The sequence below is a fragment of the Enhydra lutris genome, unplaced genomic scaffold (assembly GCF_002288905.1).
Source record: "Enhydra lutris kenyoni isolate GAN:26980312 unplaced genomic scaffold, ASM228890v2 scaffoldscaffold33, whole genome shotgun sequence".
Taxonomy (NCBI): domain Eukaryota; kingdom Metazoa; phylum Chordata; class Mammalia; order Carnivora; family Mustelidae; genus Enhydra; species Enhydra lutris.
In genome coordinates, this window is record NW_019154117.1 from 3,711,757 (window position 1) to 3,728,981 (window position 17,225).

The following is a 17,225-nucleotide window of genomic DNA, read 5'->3' on the forward strand; positions in this document are numbered from 1 at the left end:
CCCACAACTGTCCCAGGGGTTCTGAGCTTGTCCTCCTGGGCCTCTCCCCAGCTGCGCCTCAGTTTCCTCCCTCGCCAGGTGATGGGGGAGAGCCCACTTCCCAAGGCTGTCAAACAGTAATGTCCCTGGCCCCAGGCAGGGCCGCCACGCAAGCTGGGCTCCAGCTGCAGCCCCCTGGGTCCGGAAGAGGGCCCGGCTTACAGTAGGCATCCCATGATGGTCGGGGTGAACGCGCAAACCTCCAGCCCCCCCCCCCAACTTGCTGCTGCCTGACCTGGGGCCCTGCTGCTGACCTCTGATGCCAGTTTATGTGGAGGGGGAAAGATCAGCCCGCAGGGCCTAAGAAGAACACTCCCCTTCAGGGGAGCCGAAATCGAGAAGTCCAGCCACCTGCCCCAGCCCACACAGCTGCAACCTGGCCCTGCTGGGCCGTGAGAGGGACCACGACATGCCCCAGAGCCGCCCGTGGCCGTGCGCGCTGCACACCAGCGGTACCCGGGTGGACACATCAGTAGACGCTGTGGCAGAAGTGGGAAGGGTAAAAAACAGCTGGGCCTGGCCGGAGGTCAGGACCAGAGGACACAGTGGCGCGATCTTCGCAAACCACCGCCGGGAGATAACGCCCGGCCCCTCCCGCCCCAGCGGCCCCCGCCTGGCTCCGGTTGTCTGGGAGCGGCCCGCGTCTTGCCGGGCGCCCTGGGAAACAGAGCCTAACTCAGCCGAGGGCTGGGGGAGCCGACGCGCTCTGGACGCCCGCCGCGGCGGGTCGGGGCACCGGGCGCCTCCCCAGGCGTAGGGTCCTGCCTCCCGCTAGGGGACACGGAGGCTGCGCCAACAGGGCGGGGGCCCACACCAAATTGGCCCAACCCGAGGCGACCGCCCTCTGCCTCCCCTCCCCTCCCCGGCGTGCAAGACGCCAGGCTCAGAGGCTGGGGTGCCCAGGGTGCGAGCCGGGCGCCCGGGCTTCGCGGCGCCGGGAGGACACCCATGCCGCGGCAGCGGCGCACTCCCCTTCCTGGCGCGCCCAGAAGTCTGCGAAGTGGCTCTGGAAAGGGTGGCTCTTGGCCTCGTTTCATGGGTTAAAAGTGTTCACGACGGCGGTAGAGCCTGATGTGCCGCCGCCCGCGCGAGGCCGGGGCCTGGGGAAACCGCGTAGACCCCGCGGTCCTCACGGGATAAGGAGCTGTCCTGTGGGTCCCGCCCGCCTGCCCGCCTCTGCCGGGGGCGGAGTCCGGGGTCTGTGGGGCGGGCTGGAGGCGGAGTCCGGGGGCGGGCCGGGGGCGGGCCGGGGGCGGGCCGGGGGCGGGCCGGGGGCGGGCACTCAGCCGGGTTCCCGCGGCCCAGGCGCGGGCGGCGCTCAGGCCCGGAGCGAGGTGGCTCCGGCGGCTGCGCCATGGAGTCGGGCCCGGAGGAGTACGAACTCAACGGCGACCTGCGCCCCGGCTCGCCTGGCTCCCCGGACGCCTCGGTAAGCCCCGCTCCGCCCGCGCCGCTGTGCGATTTTGGCCGGCGCGCGCCCTCTCTGGGCCCCGCGCCGGCTGCTCCCCGGGCACTTGGGGGCTCTGGCCGGCTGCGCGGCGCTTCCGCACTGCGGGGTGCCGGGGTCCTCGTGCCTCGTGCAGTCAGTCCGAGCGGTGGCCCCGGGGCTCCGGCCACCCCGGCAGGGGCGAGGGTCTGGCCGGGAGGCGCCCACGCGGAGCCGCGCAGTGGAGGGGCCTGGGCGCCACCTTCCCCCGCTTTCCGCGCGAAGCTCTAACTTCGGCCCCCGCATCTCCTCCCGCTGCTGCGCGCCCGGGCGCGCAGGATCCCAGCCTCCCGGCCCCAGGCCAGCAGCGGGCAGACGGTTACGTCACCCGCCGTGTCCACCGCGACTGCACTATCCGCTCCGTGCCCGGGTGGGGAACCTGGGGCGGCTGTGGCCCCCGCTCTTGTCCCTACCGCAGGCCCCCGGGCAGTGGTCCCGACTTCCACTTGAGAGGCGGTTGCGCCCCTTCGCCCCGGGGTCCTGTCCGGGGGGTGTCATGCCCTCTTCCCGGGGCCCAGCATTTCCCCAGAGCCTCTGTTGGTGGTGCAGTCCTGGGCATGGCCCTCTGGTGACTTGTTGACTTTGAGCATTCTTTCACTTTCTGACCCCCTGGGGATGGGGGCAGGGATGCCAGGTCTCTCAGCTGTGTGAACCAGACTGGGGCAGTGCTGCCCGAGTGTGGGAGGACACATGGGGTGAGTGAGGCACGGGTGGCAGGGACAGGTCCTCCTGTGTGCAGGTGGCCCCATGCAGTAATCCTGTCCATCCTTGCCTGTTCTTGGCAGAAGCTTCCTGGGGCTCAGCCTCCGTGCTGACCCTTCAGTAAAGCTTGACAGCCCTCGGGTGGCACAGGACTTGTCCCTGACTTCATGGTGGGGAAACCCAGGACTGAGGAGGCCCTCATGCAGCCTTGCCCTGGCATGTAAGAACTTTGGAGCCGAGGGCTGTGTGTGCCTCGGGAGGCTGGCTCACCTCTCTGGGCCTCTTGTGCACCGTCTGAAAAGAGAAAACAAAATGCCTCTGCCTGCCTTTGGGAAAGTCAGGTAACAAATAGGGCAAGTGGGTTGGAAGGAGGGATCCTGCTCACCTCCCAAACTGTGGCTGTGCCTTCGGCTCCAAGCCTGTTCTGTCCCCCTCGGCTTTGGCCATGCACCTGCAGGCTCCTGTGTATCTTGGGCCCAGGAAGGTCAGGTGGGGTCACTGTGTTGGCCCTGGGACCAGCCTGGGGAGATGTGGCTCCATTGTCACATTGTCACTGAGCTGCTGTGTTAGCTTTGAGATCAGCCCAAATGGAAAGTGCTAAATTCCACCTATGAGAGATTGGTAGTGGAATCAGGAAGGCTTCCTGCACTTGGGGACATTGGCACTGGGTGCTGCAGGGCCGGGGTGGGGGTGGCATGCTGGTCCAGTGTAGTGGTAGGGGGGTGTCTCCATTCACTTTCCTCCAGGAAGGGTGGGCAGCCTCAAGGCCACTGCTCCGGCTGCCTGGGGCCTGGAGGCCCTGACACCATCCCCAGCCTCTGCCTTGCCCTTCCCACCTTCAGGACCTGTCTTGTTGTGTTTTTGAGTCAGTGACTCTGTGTCTCAGTTTCTTATCAGTGACCTAGGATGATAGCAGTGTCTTTCTCGGAGAGCATGGTGAGGACCCCATGGGCTAAGCTGTGTGCTGGGCACACAGTCATGACATTACTGCACGCCGTATAGGACCCACTCCTGGAGAGGACTTTGGGGCAGCACCTTCCCCTGTCGCGGGACCCTGTGGATGGGGGTGAGGGTCAGGGTGGGAAGAAAGTCTTGCTGGGGTGAGGGGAAACTCCTGGGGTCTTCAGACTTACCACCCAGAGTGGGAGCACTGGATGGCAAGGTGGATGGTTAGGTTGGTCCTGTATCCCCGGGGCACCCCTGGAGGTGGGGGGACTGACTGGGAGGCCCAGTTCGAGGACCCCTGTCAGTCTCAGGACTCCCACTGCGGGCCACAGTGGGGCAGGTCGCTCACCTTCCAGGGTGGCCTGGCTCCAGGAAGAGCCCCACAGCAGATGAACCCCACAGGTGCCCCCCACACACCTGTACCTGTGCCCCCAGGACTTCTCGGAGACCAAGCTGTCCAGCTTCCCTGCAGGAGGGGCTTGTGGCTGGAGGCAGGAGAAATAGTAAACATCAATTTTACTGTGAGGATGGCCCTTGGCTGTGTCATGCTTGCTGTGTTTTGGCATGGAGACATCTGCCTTGGCCCTGCTGTGGACACTGGGGTCACAGCAGGGAGGGAGCTGGACAAGCTGGAATGTGGCTCCTGGGTCACATCTGGGCTGGGCAGAGCTCAGCTTCCCCAGGGGAAGTTCACTCTTTTCCTCACTTCTGCTTTCCCAGCAGATCTCGAGAGCTCTGGCAGGGTCTTGGCCAAGTTCTAAAAGGCCACCCTGATGTGGCTGCAGGGTCACTGCTGGCCAGTGCTGAGCCCACAGGAAGTAGGTCTACCCAGCCTGCGGCCCAGCTGCTGCGGGAAACCCCCCCCCCCCAAGACTTCCTGCCGGGACACTGATGTGGATCCGGAGACCACTTAGGGCAGGCACGTGCCTGGTGGCCTTCACGCCAGTTCTGAGCGGCAGGCTTATGCCCACTCTGCTGGGTCAGGTGATGGACACCGAGGCCCTGCCAGACCCTCCTAGTTCTCAGGTTCCTCCCCAGAGGCCCACTGGTATGTGCTGCGCCCCAGCGGAGGGGCTATGGTGGGCCAGGATCCGGGGTCCTGGGTCCTGCTCAACTCACACTGCCGATTCCTCTGCTTATACTTTCTCCTGTTTCAGAGTTTTTGTTACAGATCTGTGTGGCTGTTTTGGGAGGCCATGTGCCCCTGCTGGCTGTGCTCCTGCAGATGGAGGGGCCTCCGCACCTGCAGTCAGTTCCATCTGCCCATTTTGCAGATGAGGGAACTGAGGCAGAGAACCCGGGTGTGGGATTCATGGGTGCTAGAGACAGGTGCATGTGGAAGTGCTATGCCAGCTCCTAGCCGGGCAGCTGATGGACATTGTGGATCTGGTGGGGGCCTCTGTCACTCGTCCTGATAACGCAAAGGTGCCTCTGGGCAGGAGTTCTGTCCCACTCTTATGTGGGTCTGGGGTCAGTAGCAGGCAGGGTTAGAGAGCATCCATAACCGAAACCCCTGGGTCCTGCACGGGCTCAGCTCTCATCTCCCAGGGGAGCAGGAGGCTGGGGTGGGTACCCCAGCTCCTTCCATCCAGGCTGGGGCTGGACCGCTGGACTACAGCATCCGTTAAGCTGGGGCAAGAACCCAGTGCTTACTCAGGTGCACATCTGGGTTCACATATGTTTCAACTCCTCCCTGTCCAAGCTGAGGACGCACAGCACAGTGGCCCTGGGCTAGGTCTTGTGAAGAGCCACCCCAAGGCTTCTGTCCACACAAGGGGGTCCTCCTTGCTCTCCTCTGGCTCTTTACCCACAGGGAGCCTTCCTGGTTTTTAGGGGAACACATCCAGAGCTCACCCAGCTCCTGGGACCACCACCAAGGTTTGGGGAAGGCCCTGGGAACACATTAACCAGGGTGTTTGTTTCCTGCACTACTCAGGTCACAGGCAGAGGCTTCTGGGGGCGGTTCCCAGCGCGGCTCTGGGAAGTCCGTCAGTTCAGGCCAAAGGCTCCAGCCACCTTCCGACCTCACCCTGGTGGGCTTCCCAGGACCGGGGCTTCCCTAGGACTCAGCCATCACCAGGCCCCAGAGTCCCCCTGTGGCTCCAAGCCCCTCCTCGGCAGTGGGGCTCTGCTCTGCCCCGGGCAGCTCCCCTGAACCGCGGCTCCCCGACTCTGTGGAAAGGGAGGTTAGTGCTCCCTCTCCGTTAGTGGGGAACTCTGTGGGCACCAAAGCTTCCTAGTGTGGCCTGGGGCCGATGGACGGGGAGACAAGCCAGCCGCGGGGAAGCACGTTGTCAAGGCCGCAGGGCCAGGACTGGGCTCCCGCCGGCGCCCCCATCACTGCACGGGTTCAACAGGAAGTAGATGGTCCTGTGGCAGGAAGTGCCCTGCACCAGGAGGGGCGTGTGTCCCCGGCCCTGGCATGTCCCCCAGGGCTGCGAGGCAGAGGCCAGGCCCACTAGAACCTCGTGGGTTGCGTGCTCCTGGCCCTGTTGCCCACACGGCAGACTGAGGCTCAGAGGGTGCTGTCTGTCCTGAGGTCACACAGCTGGAGCCCAGGGGTGCCTCCGAGTACACAGCCCCCACAGGCCAGCTCTGACCCCAACCCCCTCTGCAGGGGGCTTCTGAGCCCTGGGCCTGCATTCCAAGTGCAGCCCTCACTTGCTCTTGGCTTTGGATAGGTGCTTCCTGCTAGTCTCAGTTTACCCACAGTGTGTGTGTGTGAGGATGGGGCTGGGGGGGCACCATGGAGGAGGACACCCAGCTGCACGCGGGGCGGAGGACAGCGGGGACACAGGGCACCGAGTGTCCTGTATTCAAACGTGCGTGTCTATGAAGGACTCAAACGGTCTGGAGGGGATCAAGAGGGAAGGGACTTCCTCCTCCTCCGCAGAGGCCAGCACAGTGAGCCTAGACGTGCGTGCGTGTGTGCATATACTGGGTACGTTCATGTGTGCCTGTGTGTGCCTGTATGTGCTTGCTCGTGCGTGTGTATACGTACAGACACGGTTATGTTTGCTGATACACTGTATTTATGTGCCCGTGCTTGTGTGGGTGTGCGTGCGTGCACCTGGCTGTTTCCTCCAGGCCTGGGGACCAGAATGAGTACTGTGGTGGCCTTGAGGGAAGGCTTGGTGCTTCTGGCTTTGTGCACCTTAGGAGCACATGCCCAGTGCAGGCCAGCACCCCGGACACCCGCCCCACACGGAACGAGGCATGGCCAGCTCTGCAGCTGTGCAGGAGCAGAGCCAGGGACAGCCTCAGGCGGTGGGAGCACTGGCCCCAGGTGCCTGCGTGGGGACCCTATGGAGGAGCAGCCGTGCCCTGATGTCTCTTGACGGGAAGAGGTAAAGTTGAGACCCCAGTGGGACTTGGCTGTGGGTGGAATATTCCAGAAGCAGTGCTGGGGTTTGGGTCCCAGGAGCCGGCTTTCCCTGTTGGGTCTGGAATTTTAAACCCAGGGGATTTGCTGCTTAGCCCCGGTCCTGAGGAAAGGCGGGGCAGGTCCCACAGCCTCTGTTCTGCACGCCCATTCTCCCTTCCTCCTGGGCACGTTATTCTCCGTTTCGTTTAACAAGACAGGCAGCTGGAGCGAACCCTGTCCTGCCCCTGCTTCTGGAGTTCAGGATTTTCTGGGGTGAGATTTCCAGATACAGAAAGTGGAGGGGGACCTCTCACCTGCCGTGTCGGCCCCTCTCAGGGCAGCCTGCCTCCCAGGCCTGCATCTTTTATGACTGTAGAAACACGAGCTCCGAGTGCCCCGGGAGGCCGCAGTGCTGGGCCTGGTGGCTCTGCGACTCCTGTGCATGAGGGGCTGGGGCTGAGGGGTTATGGGGAGGCCTAGTGAGGGAGGAGGGCCTTCTCCTGCCTCCCCCCAGCTGGCACCCCAGGAGAGAGGGGCTTCCTGGAGGCGGTGACCTCTGGACGGGGTATGGAGGGCATGAGGCGTGGCCAGCGGCCTGGCTCATAGGCCTGGCCCTGTTCCCAGGCAGAGGTGCTGGGAAGCCCCGGCAGGAAGTGCCCCGCCCCGCTCCAAGTCCCGGAGGCTCTGTGGGGACAGACCTCAGCACAAATACTGAATAAAAGGCAGGAGGAGGCGTCTGGAGTGGAGGCCTGGGAGCCGCGAGGGTGTCACGTGTGTGCACGCTGAGGTTCCAGGTTGTTCACCTTCGTCGTGCCCAGCTTTTCCTGCGGCGATGGCACCTCAATCAAATGGTTTAGAATTGTTTGTAAAAATAAAAACTAAAGCAGTAGCAAAGCTCGACTGTAGCCCTGCATTGGTAGATGGCTGGGTGAGCGCACAGGGCCCGGCACCATCCGCTCATCCCTTCCCGCCCTGGCCTGCGGCCACTAGAGGGCCGGCAGGGGCACCAGGCAGGCAGGGAAGGCGCCAGAGGGCCCCACCCAAGGCGGGACGGTGGCCTTCTTGTCTCAAAGTGGCTTGTGTGCTGAGCCTCTCCTCCGGGACCTGATTCCCAGGGGCGTCCCGCAGCCCTGTGTGGGCCTCAGATCTGCAGGACCCACTGAGCCCCACAGCCCTGCCCGTCCCAAGCTGACTGCCCCCTCCCCGCAGCCATCCCGCTGGGGCCGGAACCGGCCCATCAACGTGAACCATTACGCCAACAAGAAGAGCGCGGCAGAGAGCATGCTGGACATCGCGCTGCTGATGGCCAACGCTTCCCAGCTGAAGGCTGTCATCGAGCAGGGTTCCAGCTTCGCCTTCTTCGTCCCCCTGGTGGTCCTCATCTCCATCTCCCTCGTGCTGCAGATTGGCGTGGGCGTGCTGCTCATCTTCCTTGGTGTGAGCCTGGGCTGGGGCCCCCAGGGGGGTGGGCCCTGGGGCAACCCTGCCCGTGATCAAGTGGTGCTGCTTGCATACCCCCCAGGACAGGGTGCTCATTACCTGACAGGCCCCACTCAGCCATGTGGTCAGGATATGGCTCCCCACTGTGGCCCTCAGAGGGTCCCCCATGTCTCTGTCCTTCCACCCACCCAAGCTGAGGATATAGAAAAATGCAGCCCTTCAGCAGTCTCCAGGGAATGGTTGGTGGTCCTGACCCCGAGGTGAGGGTCAGGGCTCACCTCCACTGCTGACTCTGTGACCTGGGGCAGGTACACAGGCCTCAGTTCCCCCATCCATAAGGTGAGCATAAGGATGGGTCCTTGGGGAGATGTGAAGATCTCCAGACACTGCACACGGGCTCTCAGAACAGGGCTTCCCTGAGTGAGCTCAGCACAGTGTGCCTTACAGTCCAGACCTGTCCCCAGGGCTGGTTCCTCTACTCCCACGGTGTGCCGGGCCACTCCGAGCTCTGTGCTGGCGGAAGCACGGCTGCAGGGCTGAGGCCACAGGCCCAGCTCTCACCCCGCATGAGGCCGCAGCCCCAGGGTTGCAGGGCCGCGGTGCAGTGTCTGCTCCCTTGTGCCCGCAGTCAGGTACGACCTCAACAATCCGGCCAAGCACGCCAAGCTGGACTTCCTCAACAACCTGGCCACCGGCCTGGTTTTCATCATTGTCGTGGTCAATATCTTCATCACGGCCTTTGGTGTCCAGAAGCCTGTGATGGATGTGGCTCCCCGGCAGTAGGGTTCAGGTGAGCAGAAGGGCAGGCTCCCCACTGTCCAGCACGAGCGGACCTCTGTGTCTGGCGTCTGTCCTGTCTGGACCTCACAGGGTGGGCACTCTTGGCCATGTAGCTCCTGTGATCATCCCCTGTCCTTGCTCAGAGAGGTGAGAGCCCACCCACGGTTGCCCTCCTTTGGAGCAGGAGCTGCAGGGAGGCCAGGGAACCCCTGGTCATCTCCAGGGCCAGTGCTGTAGGCACAGCACGTGGCATGTGTCCTGCACCTGGGGCTCTGGCCCGGGCTGCACACCACAGGTGCATATGGCCTCGAACCTGCCCTCAAGTGAGGGTGGGCGCTGCTAACAGACAGCCCGCCAGCACCCCCACCCCCCACACCCCGGCCAAGTGGGCGGGACACTGCCTGAACACCCCACTGCTCCTGCATGGCCGGCAGGTGACGAGGCAGGATCCTGAGCAGGGCCAGCACGTGGCCTGGCTGGGAGAGTCTATTCTGCCCACACCATGGCTGCTGGCCCCACCTGGGGTCCCACTCGCTACCTGGCTGCTGGCCCTGGTTTATTGTCAGGGCTGTCCCCCGTAGAACCTTCCAGATGCCAGCCTACTCCCATGCTCGGGGCATGGTGACCCGGCAGTTTATTAATGGCCAACTGTGTGCCCCAGACGCAGTCCTGACCCTCCCTGCCCATCAGCCCGCCAGCCTCTGCTCTCCACGGCCCCCCTTTAAATCCTGACACTGACCCGAGCAGGGAAACTGAGGCTTGCCCAGATCAGAATTGGGCCCTTCTGCCTCTGGAGTCATAGTGGCCTCAAGGCTCAAGTCTGGTAACCACAGTAGGGTTGGAGGCCCTCACACCCCTCCTCTCCCTTTTTGGCAGATGCCCCCGGATTGCACCCGACCACAGCTACCCAGATCCTGGAGCTGCCTCCCCCTTGAGGCCCACCTCCCTATGGGGGGCACTCCTGGCAACCGCAAGAGCCCAGGCAGGCCCCACTAGACTGTCCTGGGACTAGCCGCCCATGGCTAGGCCACCCCAGGCCAGTGCAGGTCCTGCTCTGTCCTCGGCTGCCCGTTCCCCTGGAGCGTGGCCCAGGGGACAAGTGGGGCAGGGTGGTGGTCACCACGGACACACAGCAGCCCAAGGATATGGGTAAGGGGTCCCAGTCGGCCTTGGACTCAGGACGTTTCCAGAGTGACAAGGAGACCCCTGTGTCTGCCAGCGCAACGAGGACTTCGAGGCCCCACGCTGGGGACCCTTGGCGTCTGTGCTTCCTGACCTGGGACAGGGGACTGCTGGCCCCCGCTGGCCACGGCCCCTGCACACGTCTTCCACCAGCAGTGACGGGGCAGTGCCCCTGCCCCCCTCAGGGGCCTGAGCCCCCACATTTCTAAACCAACAACCAATAAAGCTGACGCATCTCTTCCCCTCTTGGGCCTGGGCCCTGCATTACATCCCCAGACCCCTCCCCCCCAGCCTGTGAGGCCCACCTGCTGGGCCAACGTGGGGCTGCAGTCCCAACCACAGGCGCCTGCTCAGGGACCGAGGGCTTGCGCGGCGCCAGCGCCTGGCCTGTCAGTATGAGTTTGAGGCAGAAACCAGGTTCTTGACGCTCCGGGCCAGCATCTTTTGTTAATGGAGACACACAGGAGAGCCACAGAGACGGTTCATCCCGTAGCCCTAGGGTGACACCGCGCATCCTTGTTTGCTCTGTGAGGTGCAGCCGTGGTCCCCAGCCCTGGAGCTGCTTGGGATCCGGGTTTTCTAGGGCGGCCGCGGCTCCTGGGGACAACACACAGTGACGAATGCCAGAAAGGACAGTGTGGGCCTCCCAGAAGTGAAGTTGCCGGCATGACCGCACATGATGACCAGGTCAGAAAACCAGCCTGACCCAGCACTCTCGTCTACACTACAGATCTGTGCGCGTGTTGCCAGGCAGCCCGCGGACTCACATAGCAGGGTCAACCCCGCACACCCCACTCCCGGCTCTGGCTTTGGGGCTTAGGTAGGCATGTTCAGGACGACAGGCAGGGGTGCTCTGTCATGGGCATGATGAGGCCACTGGTCCCTCATCAATTTTGGTGGCTTTTATGGTCAGAAGCCAAGGCCTGGAACCGCCACTGGAAAGGTCGAGGGAAGGACAGTGTGCAGGATAAGCTTGGGGAGCAGAATCACCCCCATGTGTACTCGGGACACACACCACACAGCCCCTGACCTCATGGAAATTTCCAGCACTCAGGTTTCCTGCCCACAGTCTCCCCCCAATGCCCACAGCCCTGGCCCACGTGGGGTGCCCAGTGCTGCTGGTCAGTCGGGCCAAGGGGGCTGAGGACAGGGGCTGGTGTGGGGTGGACACCAGCAAGGGCCTGTCCCAAGGGTCCCCTCACTGGCTGGAACCCCCTGCTCTCTCAGTCCACGCCTGCAACCTCCGGAGGCTGACCCCTCGCTCTCTGCCCTCTTGACCCCTCTGTCCTGACCCCCACTGGCCCCACCCCTCACACCCTTGACCTGGCAACACCCTCACCCGGTATTCCAGGTGGAGTACCTAATGGCTCCAGGGCCCCTCCGCGCTCTAAGCCCCGGGCAGTTCCTTAGAGATGCTTGGTGACTCCCTGGTCAGCGTGCACAAAGTGATCAATGACAGAAGTGCTCGTGCTGAGACGGGCCACGCTTTGCCTTAAGACCCTCCGGGAAAGGGGCACCTGGGAGACACAGTCGGTCGAGCATCCAACTCTTGATTTTGGCTCAGGTCACAACCTTAGACTCCATACTGGACCCAGAGTTCGCTTGGGGTTCTCTCTCCCTTGCTCTCTGCCCCTCCTCTGCCTCAAAAAAGTCCATCAAAACACTCCAAGACAAAGCCTGGGGAAACGGATGAAACATGGTGGCGAAATGCCGGCTAGCACGGAGCTGGGGCCCCAGGGCAGCCCTCCCCTCTGGCGAGCGCCTCCGTGCCCTGCAAGGGGGGGTTGTATAGGGGAGCCCCATGTGGGACAAGGCCCGTGAAGAAGCACAAGGAGCAGAGGAACCCCCCCCCCACCGTGTTCCTAGGGGGGCTGAAGAGCACGAGCCCCTGCCGAGCAGGGGCAGGTATGGACCTGTGCAGTGGCCGGCTCTGGGCTCTGGTGGTGCGAAGGTCACCAACTCGGGAATGGGGGTGCAGCTCAGCCCACCCCTCCCATTTCTGGCTTCCATAAGCCGGTCTCCCCTTCATTGACTTGGCTTTTGCCAGAAAGCTGTGGGGAGTCAGGCTCACATCTGTGACCTGTCCCCACAACCTGGCCCTCCTGTCAGCCCATCCTGTCTCCCTTGCCCTTCTCCCCCTCGGCCACCCCCACATGCCCCGGACAGCCTGTTCCCTGGCTCAGTCCTGCCCCAGGTCTGACACAGGTGGAAGACACCCTGCACCACGCCCCTGGTGTTGCCCACGGTGGCCTGTGGCCGGTGATATGGGCTGGCGGGTAGTCACATGGGGAGTGCCAGGGACATGGCCAACAGATGGCCCAGCTCCTCCTTTGGCCAGGACAGGGAGTGTGTCAGCATGTGCCAGAGGGGTGAACCCCAGAGGACTAAGCCCCGGGTCACAAAGCCAGGCTGGCCTTCATGGGTGCCAGGGGCACTGGGGACAGCGAGAGATGGTGGCCGGGTCTGTGCATCCCCGACCCCACAGCCCGCTCCGCTGTCCCCAGGTGCCCCCCACCTCCCCACTCACCAGCTCCCAGGCACAAGCCTCGGCAGCCACTCTGGCCCCTGACCCTGCAGATGTGTTTCCATCTCAGGACCTTGGCATGTGAGCCGATCCCCAGGGTCGGCTCAGCTCTGAGGTCCCCCTGTAGGGCCTTCCGACCCTCTCCGCTAGGCCGTTTGGGTTCACTGCCTGCGGTGCCCTGGGCTGGCGTGAGCATCCACGGCGTCCCCTGGGCCCGTGTCTGAGCCCTGCCCACCGCTGCCCTGCCTGGCTCAAAGCCAGGGCTGCCCCCGGAGAGGGGGGTCCTACCTGCCAGTCTCCTGAGGCTTGACGCCACCATCTGTGTCCTGTGTCCTTGGCACCGTGTCTGGCATACAGCTGGCGCTCAGTAAATGTGCTGCAGACCTCCTCACTCATCCTCCCGAGGCAGGCCCTGCGTGTGTCCGCCAACCGGGGCCAACAGAGCCCTGGGGGGGCAGTGAGACCCCGCGAGTGAGGGAGGGGCGGGAGGAGCCCGGAGACGTGGAGACCGGGGGCCCTGGGAAAGCGGGAGCTCTGAGGCGGTGCCCGGACCCAGAGGGACCCTCGGCAGGGGCTGCCTTCCCGGAGAGAGCCGACGGCTGGGCAAGGACCATGGGTTCGGTGAGCGACAGGGGCCAGGTGACAGATGGGTCATCCCTGGGCAGCGTCCCCATGAGGGGAAGTACTCTGCGCCGTGGAATGCCAAGGGCGCCCACCATCTCTCCCCGGAACCTCTGCCCTCTGGGTCTGCTCACGCGGCGGTTCCTTGGCCCCGGCGCTCCTCCCCGCCGTGCAGCCTTCAAGGCCCCCGGCTGCTCACCTGAGAGGAGGAGGGCCAGGCGCGCCTCAGGGGCCCAAGGAAGTGAGGCTGGGTGAGGCTGGGACCAGGTGGGTGCTGCTGGCTGCGGGGTCAGGTCCGTCCTCCTCCCCACACCAGGCCGCTGCCGCCATTACCGCCATTGCCGTTCTCCTTCCCTCAGGTGCCTCCTCTCCCACCTGACTGGACTTGAATTCTGCATTTCTGCAGGCATTTTAAAAATCAGGGAGCTGACATTTTTGATGGTTTTTTTTCTTTTTTTTTTTTCTTTCTCTCAAGTACTGAGGTAAGGGATTTGTGTGAGGTCCCAAGAAGCTGCCCCGGGGCAGCAGGACCCGCCCCCACCACAGCCTGGCCCTCCCTCAGTGGGGGGACTGGCCCTGGCCCCTTCCAGGTGAGGTAAGAATCAGGGTCCCAGCTGCCACCTGGCTAGTGCTGAGGGACCTTCATCCCATCTGTGCGACAGCGGGTGCCAGGGCCAATCCAGCAGGAGGCCGATCCAGGGGTCTGGTCAGGCCTGGCCTTGAACAGAGCTTTTGGGGGGCATGGGGGACAGGACCCTGCTGAGCCCATCGAAGAATGCTGACCCAGGGGAACTGGAAATAACAACTCCGGATCCAGCCGCGTCAGCACCTTCGCCTGGACACTGCACCTGCCGTCAACACCACCCTTTCCCAGGAGGGAGCGCTGTGTTGTGCAAGATGCCATTTCCGGCCCCACAAACACTAGGCTGTGTCCTCACCCAGCCCTAATCACAGGGCCCTAACCACATCCGTCCAAGGCAAGGGCATCTAGAGCCCAAACTCCTTGCACTAGAAGATCCCTTCTTCACCAACACTCTCTGTCACACCCTCCTCACACCTCCTCCACACCCTCCTCAATGTCCTACACTCTGCTCCACCTCCTCACCTCAACTTCCTCACAACTCCTCATATACTCCTCACATGCCTCACACCTCCTCACACCCTCCTCTACCTCCTCGCATATTCTTCCACCTCCTCATACCTCCCATACACTCCTCATACCTCCTCACACCTCATACCCTCCTCATATACTCTTCTCACCTCCTCACACCCTCCTCTACCACCACACATCTCTTCAATCTCCTCCCACGCCCTCCCAATTGCTTCCAATATCCTCTTCATACCCCTTCATATACTCTTCATGTCTCCTCACACCCTCCTTTCACCTCCTCATGCCACCTGACTTCTTCACACCCTCAACTTCCTCATACCCCCTCACACCTTTTCACATCCACCTCATACTCCTCCTCCTCACGATGCCCTCCTCACATCCTTCTCAACCTCCTCATATACTCCTCACACCCCCTCACATCACCTCACACTTCACACTTCTGCACACCCTCCTCACACATCATTTCACTCTCCTTAACCCTCCTCACACCCTGTCACAGATCAAATCTTGGCAACTATTCTCCACCCCAGGCAGCCTCTCCCAGCTCCTGCACTCTTCTGGAGGTGGAAGTGGCATCCCAACACTACTGTAGCCAGGATGAGGACCTATTCTTGTTACTGTAGTATTTGGAAGGGCTTCCTGGAGGAAGTAACATTTTACTGAAGTCTGAAGGTTAAATCCATGGGGGTTTAGGAAAGAGCGTTCCAGCTGTGGGCACGGCGTGCTCAGGCATGGACTATGAATGGTTCCGGTTGTAGATGTGTGGAGGTGAGGATACAGGGACGTACGGTGAGGGCCTAGAGCAGCTGGGACAGGGGGAGCAGGGGAGTTTGTGACCTGTGGTGCCTTTCTTGCCCCGAGGGACCGCCACAGCTCACCAGCTGGGTCCTGAGACCTGGAACAGGCACTGACCACCCCTTGCTCAGGGGAAGGAACCCCACCACAGGGCCCTAAGGAGTGGAGGCCTCACAGGTCTCAGGTGGCAGATGGCAGCGGGGCCTTTCCTGCCACCTGTCTTATCTCTGGGATGTTTCTTCCAAGGCTTTGTCTTGGTTTGGGTGGCGTGTACAGACAGACATTTACTTCAGGAGGCTGGAAGTCTGAGATCAAGGCACTGGCAGATTCCGTGTGGTGTGTGGTGTGTGGTGTGTGGTGTGTGGTGAGAACCGGCTCCCTCTTCTCACTGTAGCCTCGCGTGGCAGGCCCTCTGGAGCCCCTTTTGTAAGGTCACTAATCCCATCTTGGGCTCCACCCTCATGATCTGGTGACCCCCAGGGGCCCTAGGTCCTACCACCACCACCTTGGGGGATAGGTTTCAATATTGTGGATTTTGGAGACACAAATGTTCACAACATAGCAGGTGTTACCAGCTGAGCTAAAATTACAGCCCTTGCGAAGCCTCTTTTCCCCTCCTGGCAGCCAGCCATGCCCGCACCTTCTCGCAGGGGCCTCATTTACTCTTACTGGGGAGCACTCACCACCTTCACCCAGGTGTCTCTGTCACCTTCACCAGGGTGTGTCTGTCACCTTTTCCCAGCTGCGTCTCTCAGAAAGTGGGACAAACATGAGAACACCCCAGGGCACCTGCCCGGGAAGAAATCTGCTCTGGGAATTGGCATCTTACCCCCTCGTGACACGTGGAGTAGCTATAGACCAGACAAGGACCCTCACGGGCCCACCGACCTCCAGAGGCTCCGCCACCCCTGAGCTCCGAGTCCAGAGCAGGTGCGGGGACCAGGCCACTGGTGTGGAGGGCCAGCGGGGCAGCGGCCCCCCAGTCCAGCCTCTGCAGTGACAGGAGCCGTTCGCATGGGGACCTGGCTGCAAGGGATCTGAAATCCAGCTCCAGCCAGGCCCGGGAGGGGGACTGCTGGGGAACGGGCAGGCTCGCGGGTCCCTCACCTGGGCCCTGAGCAAGGTCAAGAGGACCTCTGTGGGGGGCAAAGCTGTGGGTGCTCCATTTGGCCCAGTGGCTCGGTGTGGTCTTTGCGTCCTCCCAGGCAAGTGCAGGCAATTGTGCTTGCTCCACCCAACGGGGGGTCCTGGAGAGAAATATGCCTCCAAGGCACCTTCCCACAAGCTGCTAAGTTCACAGAGTTCTGTCTGACAGTATTTCACCAAGCAGTGCTGTCCCAGGCCTGCTCCAGTTCTCCCAGGAGTGTTTCCATTATACAGATGGGCAAACTGAGGCTCCGAGTTTAGAGCCCCTGGGGCCTGCCGCATGGGCATTGAGCCAGGGGTTGGCCATGCTGTCCCGTGGCATCCAGGCACACCAGACGGCCCCTGCACTGGGCTCTCCCTACCCCCGGCCCTCACTTGCCCACCCGCACCTGGGAACGAGTGAATTAGCCCGAGCTGCCTGCATGGGCCTGGAACGCCAGGCCCTGGAGCCGCTTCCTCTGCCCCCACCGGTTTCCCTCCCTGTGCCCTGCCACCCTGAGACCCACAAGCAGCTGTCATTTCTGGAGTTGGCTGGCCCCGGCCTCTCCGGAAACCTCCTGTGGAAAATGCAAACTCATGGTGATTCTTGGGTTGACAAATATGCTTGTTTCCCCAAAAGGAGGCTGTCGGGGCAGGAGCTGACAGGGCAGCTACTGGGAGAGGGACCGCGGGGGACCAGCTGAGCCTGATGCACGTGTGCCTCTTGCGCGTGGCTGTGAGTGTGAGTGTGCGTGTGTAGGGAGTGCGTGTGGAAGCCCCATCTTGGTGGCCCTAATGAAAGTGGCAGCGCCTGGAGGGGATGCAGTGCGAGAGCTCCTGCCTGCCAGCGAGTGGTGCACGCACAGCCCAGCACCTGGGACTTGGGGGGCTTACAGGGCCCTTGGGACTGTGCTGCTGGATGCCGAGCGTAGGGCACCAGGCCCCGCTGAACTTGCACACATACCCTCCCATGTCCACGAGGGAAGTTTCCACACTGGGATCCTGAGCCTGAGGCTGATAGGTGAGACAGGGGTGTAGACACCCTGGTTGAGGGGACAGGCCTAGGTCCCCAAGATGAGGATGAGGGGCGTGGTGCGGTCAAATCCCAGGC

General features: G+C 62.7%; 1 protein-coding gene across 1 annotated transcript; it reads left to right on the forward strand.

The window, feature by feature from the left end:
• The first annotated feature begins 1,343 nt into the window (after positions 1 to 1,343).
• LOC111153660 (ninjurin 1) lies at positions 1,344 to 10,184 on the forward strand. Its single transcript, XM_022512810.1, has 4 exons — positions 1,344 to 1,468; positions 7,746 to 7,971; positions 8,605 to 8,766; positions 9,633 to 10,184. Exons 1-3 carry the CDS (start codon positions 1,394 to 1,396, stop codon positions 8,757 to 8,759), a joined length of 456 nt encoding a protein of 151 aa, XP_022368518.1. The 5' UTR covers positions 1,344 to 1,393; the 3' UTR covers positions 8,760 to 8,766; positions 9,633 to 10,184.
• Positions 10,185 to 17,225: the final 7,041 nt, after the last annotated feature.

Excerpts from the sequence above, each read along its gene's own strand:
- LOC111153660 (XM_022512810.1), top strand. The coding sequence starts at position 1,394 with ATGGAGTCGGGCCCGGAGGAGTACGAACTCAACGGCGACCTGCGCCCC. Across the intron at positions 1,469-7,745 it reads CTGGCTCCCCGGACGCCTCG|CCATCCCGCTGGGGCCGGAA; the intron begins GTAAGCCCCGCT and ends CCCTCCCCGCAG. Across the intron at positions 7,972-8,604 it reads CGTGCTGCTCATCTTCCTTG|TCAGGTACGACCTCAACAAT; the intron begins GTGTGAGCCTGG and ends TTGTGCCCGCAG.